The sequence below is a fragment of the Oncorhynchus nerka genome, linkage group LG7 (genome assembly GCF_034236695.1).
Source record: "Oncorhynchus nerka isolate Pitt River linkage group LG7, Oner_Uvic_2.0, whole genome shotgun sequence".
NCBI classification, from domain to species: Eukaryota; Metazoa; Chordata; class Actinopteri; order Salmoniformes; family Salmonidae; genus Oncorhynchus; species Oncorhynchus nerka.
Window position 1 is genome coordinate 55,943,495 of NC_088402.1, and position 8,363 is coordinate 55,951,857.

Here is an 8,363-nt window from a genome sequence, read left to right on the forward strand (position 1 = left end):
AGGAAAATGAGGTGAAAATCAGAGACATCGCACACTGAAAGCACACTGAGTCATCCTCATTTCAAAGCATCAAATGGACCATATTGAACTGATGAGGATGTCTTTCAATGAAGCTTACGGGAGCTATATATTGTAGGGCTGTTTAACTCATGTTTCCTTTCTCTGCTCCTACAGGGGTAAAGTTATGATCCTTGAGAGGAAATACACTGATAGGGTGGAGAAGCTTCGCACGGCACTCGAGAGCCAACTCCACAACAGGGTCTCCAACACAGACTCTTTCTTCTCAGTCAGGAGGCCCCTGCTCTTCCACAACAACTACTCAAAGTACTCTAGAGATACTCTATGACTGCATCCATTACCTGCTGAAGATATTGCCCCACTGTTGATCCAGTGTGGATCTCCATGGAAACACCAAGACCAGCAGTGGGACTGAGCATGGTAACACTGAGCAGTTTCTGTACCCTATGCAAAGTTACTCTCACACCAAATCTGTCGTCATCTCTACACACCTGGAAGAGCTAAAGATTATTATATATTTTTTTAAATGTAACCTTTAACTATTATTTGGACTATTTCAATTGATATGTACTATTTTGCAACTGAAATGATTGGGATAATTTTTCAACAATATGTGTATATATTTCCAGATATATATTTTTTAAACAATAGATTCAAAGTTAATTAATGGTCTTTTGTAAAGACAGAGATTTTAGTCTATGCTGTATGTATATGCCGTTCATTGTATGCCATTTTGTTTTAATATTTTTTTGCTGAGATGGTCACATGAAGACTACTCTCTGAGGAAAGAGTTATTACTGAAAACCATATTCCTGCATGTATACAAAGGAACAATATGTTGAAATAAGTATAGGTTATGGTAGAGCTATGGTGGGCTCCCGAGTGGCGCAGCGGTCTAAGGCACTGCATCTTAGTGTTAGAGGCGTCCCTACAGACCCTGGTTTGATTCCAGGTTGTGTCACAATCGGCAGTGATTGGGAGTCCCATAGGGCGTCGCACAATTGGCCCGGCATTGTTAGGGGCCGTCGTTGTAAATAAGACTTTGTTCTTAACTGACTTGCCTAGTTAAATGAAGCTTAAATAATAGAGCCTCGTGGTAGGCTACATCACAAGGGAAATTCTATTTTTGATATCCAATGTAAACATTTTGTTGTAAAAAAACTGATGATGTCTGCTTTTTTTGTTATTTTTGATGTTGTCAATTTCTGCACCATTGCTTACTAAATAACTTGACAACTTAAAATATTTTACATCCACCAAAAATGACCTCAACATCTATGGATCATGATTTCTTCAACAAGTGTTTCCCTAATAACCGGTAGTACATAATAGTTCTCAATTTTCAGCTCTACCAGCCCACCAGTCTTTGCATATGTCCATGTAACCTATTCATCCAAGCAGTCACAAATTCAACCCAACACACACACACACACACACACACACACGCACACACGCACACACACACACACACGCACACACGCACACACGCACACACGCACACACACACACACACACACACACACACACACACACACACACACACACACACACACACACACACACACACACACACACACACACACACACACACACACACACACACACACACACACACACACACACACACACACACACACACACACACACACACACACACACACACACACACACACTGTTTGCATATTGCTAGTATCCAAAACAAGCAAATGAGAGATGTAATGTTTATCTGTCTATTATTTTATGTGAATGATACTCCGTCTTATCTGGGTAATAAATGCAATGTTTGCTTCATACAGTACATTTTGAATAATGATACATTTTGGTTTCAACAGGCTGTTGAGTATCAAAACTTTTTCCCATTCACAAAAATTAAGCAGCAGTCTAATTTGTCTGTTGGACTGACCACTACCATTTATTGAATTTGTTTCCTGTGAATAGTATGGTAAATTCATGACAGATGAGATATCTCAGTCTGTGCTATGTCCTCTGCTAGACAGCCTAAGCATGACTAAAAACAGTTCCCCTCCATTTCCCCTCTGGTCAAAAAAGATTAGCTCAACCTCAAGTAGAGAGAGGTTTGATTATATGGCTTTATAGCCCCATCTACAGTCAAGAAACCTGGCAGTGTGGTGCCAGGATGACAAACTCTCCCTCAACGTGATCAAGACAAAGGAGATGATCATAGACTACAGGAAAAGGAGGGCCAAGCACACCCCCATCCTCATCGATGGGGCTGTCGTTGAGCAGGTTGAGAGCTTCAAGTTCCTTGGTGTCCACATCACCAACTAACTATCATGGTCCAAACACACCAAGACAGCCGTGAAGAGGTTACGACAATGCCTATTCCCCCCCACGAGACTGAAAAGATTTGGCATTGGTCCTCAGATCCTCAAAAGGTTATACAGCTACACGATCGAGAGCATCCTGACTGCTTGCATCACCGCCTGGTATGGCAACTGCTCGGGCTCCGACCGCAAGGCACTACAGAGGGTAGTGTTAGCGGCCCAGTACATCACTGGGGCCAAGCTTCCTGCCACCCAGGACCTCTATACAAGGCGGTGTGAGAGGAAGGCCCTAAAAATTGCCAAAGACTCCAGCCACCCTAGTCAAAGACTGTTCTCTCTGCTACTGCATGGCAAGTGGTACCGGAGCACCAAGTCTAGGTCCAAAAGGCTTCTTAAACCTCTTAAGGATCCAAACCTTTTTCAATTTTCGCCTAATATGACATAATCAAATCTAACTGCTCAGGACCTGAAGCAAGGATATGTATATTCTTGATGCCATTTGAAAATAAACACTTTGAAGTTTGTGGAAATGTGAAATTAATGTAGGAGAATATAATAACACATTATTAGATCTGGTAAAAGATAATACAAAGAAAAAAACATGTGCATTTGATTTTTTGTACCATCATCTTTGAAATGCAAGAGAAAGTCCATAATTATTCCAGCCAAGGCGCAATCTAGATTTTGGCCACTAGATGGCAGCAGTGTATGTGCAAAGTTTTAGACTGATCCAATGAACCATTGTATATCTGTGTTGTTGTATCAAGACTGCCCAAATGTGACTAATTGGTTTATTAATGCATTTTAAAGTTCATAATTGTGCACTCTCCTAAAACAATAGCATGGTATTATTTCACTGTAATAGCTACTGTAAATTGGAGAGTGCAGTTAGATTAACAAGATTTAAGCTTTCTGCCCATATCAGATGTGTCTATGTCCTGGGACCCAATCCCGTGGAGGTTAACAGCTTCTACCCCCAAGCCATAAGACTCCTGAACAGATAATAAAATGGCTACACAGACTCTGTTCACTGCTGCTACTCTCTGTTAATTATCTATGCATAGTCACTTTACCTCTACCTACATGTACAGTACTAATAAAAGTTTGGAGGATTTTTTTATTCAAGGATTTTTCTTTATTTGTACTATTTTCTACATTGTAGTGTGCAAATCTGTCAAAGGGTGGCTACTTTGAAAAATCTAAAATATATTTTGATTTGTTTAACACTTTTTTGGTTACTACATGATTCCATGTGGGTTATTTCATACTGTTGATGTTTTCACTATTATTCAACAATGTAGAAAATAGTAAAAAATAAAGAAAACCCCTAGAATGAGTAGGTGTGTCCAAACTTTTGACTGGTACTGTCCATAGTGCCTCAATTACCTCGACAAACCTGTGCCCACATTGACCCTGCATAGAGCATCATTACTGTTATTTTCTTTTTATTATATTATTATTATATATATATATTTTTACTTCAGTTTATTTTAGTACATACTTTCTTAACACGTATTTTTTTTAAACTGCATTGTTGGTTAAGGGCTTGTAAAGTAAGCATTTCAATGTTATATTCGGAGCATGTGACAAATAAAATCTGATTTGATCATCTGCGCAGCGTCACCTCCTGGAATTGAGCCAAGATTAATGAGGAAATTCTGTGATTGTGGAAAACTCGCGAGAGCCCATAGGGAGTAACGTTACTTCATCATGGCAGGCAATAAGTTGGCATTAGAGGGAAAAATAAGTATTATAAGCTTTCTTTTAGGGCTTGGCGTTGTTATAATTCCCCTTATTAGAACATTCGCTGGACACCTTGACTGGGTATTCGACTATCTCACTGGAGTGAGGGGGAAAATAGCTATTGCGGTGTACATCGCTGTTCTCAATGGCTTCTTGCTAATCATATATAAGGGACCTCTATATAAGGTAAGAGCTACAGTAGTAGCAAGCTAACGTCTGAAACAAGATGGCTAGCAGTAACATTAGCTAAGCTACTTAGCTAGCCATCTTGATGTATGTTGTATTTGCCCATTCAAAACGGCAGTCGGCTAGCTAGGCTTATTCTAAATGATCAGTTATTAATTGGCGCGCTTCTTTCTGACAATGTATTGTGCTAATGTTAGCTGGCTAATCCTATTAGCTGAATTGGATTGAGACAGCTGTCACCCTGATTGCCTAAAGTAGAACTCTAATTTAACGGTAAGCTAGATAACACTATTGAAGTCAACCTTCGGGATGGCCCACTTATGTTATTGTCTTAGCTGTTGATTTTGAGCCAGCTTTGTAGTTTCACAAGTTCAAGTTAGAAAGGTTATCGGAGCATGCTCTTTTCTCCCAGGTTGCTGTGCGAGCCTGCTTCCTTGGTTTTACTTTTGGGTGTGGCTTGATCATAAGCTTTTCCCAAACTACATGGACACACTTTGGCTGGTAAGCATCCAGCACCTGTACATACTCTCTGTCACACACAACTAATTGATGTTAGTTCGATACCTGTTTATGCATAGTTCTCAGTCAATGAATGTATTTGCAGGTACATGTGTTCCATGTCTTTCTTCCACTACTCTGAGTACTTGGTGACGGCCATCATTAACCCCCGCAGCCTGTCTCTGGACTCATTCCTGCTCAACCACAGTGTGGAGTACACCGTGGCTGCCGTCTCCTCGTGGGTGGAGTTCACTATAGAGAAGCTCTCTATCCCAGGTCTTTCCCTCATACCACACTTGTGCTCAATGGTTGCGTTCCAGCCTGACTACATAGCTGGTATTGCATTGCATCAACCAATGGTTGCATACCACGTCATTCTGTGCAGGCAGGCGTCTGCAATGTAGGCTCAATCCCAATACTCCCGTTAGCCCTCCCCTTAGTTTTCGAGTGTCTCTCGTTTGGGGGGGGAGTGACACTCGAAAACGGAGCAACTAGTGGTAGGGAAATTAGGCCTAGGGAATGGGACATCATTACATCGCTTGCGTCGATGACATGGATGTGGATATAAGGGAGCCCTCTGCACCTCTCTGATTCAGAGGGGTTGGGTTAAATTGCGGAAGACACAGTTCAGTTGTACAACTGGCTCGGTATCCACTTTTCCCTTTCACTCGTCAGATACTGCCAACGGATACCACGCAATTGACTGACGATGAGCCAGTACTGGCTGCAGTAATAGCTTTTCTTATATTTCTCATGCAGCAAATACATACTTACCATATGAGCATCAAATGAAAAACAACGTGCCTGTAATGTACCCATCCTCTGTGGTTCAATGTGGAGTAGTACTGAAGCAGGACTTTCATTTCATAGCAGTTTGGCATGTAACAGTTGCGTTCCCTTCACTCAGTCCTTAACAGTGGAGGCATTGTAGCTAGAACAATTAAAATCACTGTTCTGAACATTTTTAAAATATTTTTTTACCAAATGTGTAAGGGTCCATACACCGACACATCCATAGCATACCGGTCTTTTTATCCTCCACTATACAATAAGGAAGAAAATAGTTATCTACTGCTACGTTGCCTGCATTGGCAAATATCTTCAGTCTCTTTATGTTACTAAATACAATAAAGAACAATTACAAGTGATTGAAGTATTTAATTTTTATTTAATGAACAGGACGGCAAGCTTACAAAATTGTACATAAAATTGGCAGTAGATGCTTTTGTTAGCGAGATTCTTTACATACATTGGGTTTCACAGATGACAGCCTGGTTTGGTCAGGAGTCCCTACAACATGAATTACAATTCATACAAATGTCAAATGCCTGTATAGAAAGCTAAATGTATAGTTAGTTGGCTAATGTTAGCTAGTTGTTGCTAGCTTGTTAAATAGTGATTTTTGTAAATTAACTTTATGACCAAGAAATGTGCATTAATTGTTCTCTACAGTAACTAACATATTCATCTTAAATGTAAATACTTTGCATGATTTGTTGGGAAGTTATAATTAATTACATGTCCTTCCATCCTAGTATTCTTGTCAGCCACCTTCCTGAACTTTAGAGCCTTGGACCGCAGGACTTTATGGTAGTTTTAATAACCACTCAATAGGAAGTCTGCATGTTGATTTTCTTCATTTGGAGGGGTGAAAAGGCTCTACCCCCTTGCTCAAATTTGAATTGGAACACCACTCTGACTCAATGTGGCTCGCGGGATCATGCAAAATGGAGGGGAGGGCTAGGGGGTATTGGGATTGAGCCGTTGTCAGCCTGGAACGCAGCCAATGACTTTTCATGTCTCAGTTGAAATGGCATGACATGTTGTCACAGGAGGAGTAAAATGTCTCAATTGGCTCTGAACCTTTTCCCTCTTGTCTCAGAGCTGAAGCAGCTGAGCTGGCTCAGCCTGGTGGGCCTGGTGATGGTGCTGTGTGGGGACTTCCTGCGTAAGTCTGCCATGCTGACGGCTGGCTCTAACTTTAACCACATCGTCCAGAACGAGAAGGCCCAGAGCCACGTGCTGGTCACCGATGGGGTCTATGCCTTCTTCAGACACCCGTCCTACGTGGGCTGGTTCTACTGGAGCATTGGCACACAGGTACATGCCTAAAATGTAAATTTTTCTTAAAACATGTTACAATCAAGCCCACTACACTGATTTCACGTTTCCGTGTCCAATGTTCCAGGTGATGCTGTGCAACCCTGTCTGCATCGCGGGCTACACCATGGCCAGTTGGCGCTTCTTCCGTGAACGGATTGAGGAGGAGGAGCTCTCTCTCCTCCATTTCTTTGGAGAGGACTACCTGGAATACAAGAAGAAGGTGGGCACCGGCCTGCCCTTTATTTCAGGCATCCGCATCAACAGCTCCTAGGTGTGAGAGATGGGGTCCTGGATGTATGAACATGGCAGACAGACAGGCACTGTGAGGGGCAGCCCTGGTCAGCATACTGTGGATTAGCCCTTGTGGTCGCCCGCCCTGGGTGGGGGTCTAGAGCTCACGGAGACTGACACCTATGAGCGTGGTAAAGGGCTCCCCAAAAACCTGGGTAGACGGACTCACTCAAAAAGAAACAACACCCCCCAATGTTGTATATCTATTGCACACATCCAACTGCCTCTTTGGCTTGGTTAGTTTGACTACTAAGAGTTTTTTTTTTTTTCATCTCCAATGTTTCCCTTTTCTGTGTATTCCATAGGGAGGAGTTGAGTTTCTTCAGTGGATGCTGAATGGATTTTTAGCTTGTGTTACTGAATCAAAGTGCTGTAATGAGCCTGGTCGAGTGTCTGCTATTCCTTGTTTGTCTGGCTTATCACTAAGTCATCATTATTAGGTCCCAGCGTTTACAACAATAGTTTTACACAAGATTAGGGATGCACAATTTCAACTGACCTCGTACATATTCTTTCCCAGTAGGTAAATCTGCGCTAAGAAGCATTTATTTCTGTGTGACTGTTGTACATTTACAAACATTTCCCAAAATGGCGGCAAAGTGGTTGCTTGCAACATGGTCTTTGCCCCATAAGTTAATGAACTTTTCATAAATTATAAAATGCCTTTTGATGGTAATCAAATGTCAAAATATGCCATGAGAAAATATTGGTTATAGGTAACAGCCCAGAATTTCTATACTGATGCATCCTTACCCAAAATGATTTATTTTAAATGTGTTGGAACCGGTTCAGGGAACAAAACTGGAAAATAAAATGAAGGAACTGAATCGGGAACGAAAGCGATCCATACTGTTCCGGAACAGAACCGTTATTTTAAAAGCATGCAAACCGGTTAACATTCTAGATATTTTTTTCTCGTCCCACAAAAGAAACGCAACAAAGGGCATGTGAAAAGCCCTCACTCTGTCACTCAAACTTATTCCAGCGTCTGCCTGCAAACTGAAAATCTTTGCCTGTGCATGTTTAGGCTACCTGCCCCTCCCCCATCTGAAGCATAGGCTACTGTACTGAACTTAGAAGCATGAGAAGATAGGGAGAGATCTTTTTAACTAGAGAAGTGGATTAACTTTTTCAATGCTAGTTAAGGATACTTTAGGCCTAGTTGAGTTTTAGATTGGATTTGTTAACTACAAAAAGGTAAGCTGTGTGTTTAATTCCGGTGCTGCTCTTCACACAAGC

General features: G+C 41.5%; 1 protein-coding gene across 1 annotated transcript; it reads left to right on the forward strand.

The window, feature by feature from the left end:
• Positions 1-3,958: 3,958 nt before the first annotated feature.
• Positions 3,959-7,965, forward strand: LOC115132001 (protein-S-isoprenylcysteine O-methyltransferase-like). The gene is made up of 5 exons (XM_029664158.2): positions 3,959-4,232; positions 4,645-4,733; positions 4,837-5,006; positions 6,613-6,830; positions 6,919-7,965. Exons 1-5 carry the CDS (start codon positions 4,014-4,016, stop codon positions 7,102-7,104), a joined length of 882 nt encoding a protein of 293 aa, XP_029520018.1. The 5' UTR covers positions 3,959-4,013; the 3' UTR covers positions 7,105-7,965.
• The last annotated feature ends 398 nt before the right edge of the window (positions 7,966-8,363 follow it).

What these genes read in the sequence shown, in the direction of transcription:
- LOC115132001 (XM_029664158.2), top strand. Translation starts at nt 4,014, where the DNA reads ATGGCAGGCAATAAGTTGGCATTAGAGGGAAAAATAAGTATTATAAGC. An exon ending in ACATGGACACACTTTGGCTG is followed by an intron (nt 4,734 to 4,836) that starts GTAAGCATCCAG and finishes ATGTATTTGCAG; the next exon opens with GTACATGTGTTCCATGTCTT. An exon ending in ACTGGAGCATTGGCACACAG is followed by an intron (nt 6,831 to 6,918) that starts GTACATGCCTAA and finishes CCAATGTTCCAG; the next exon opens with GTGATGCTGTGCAACCCTGT.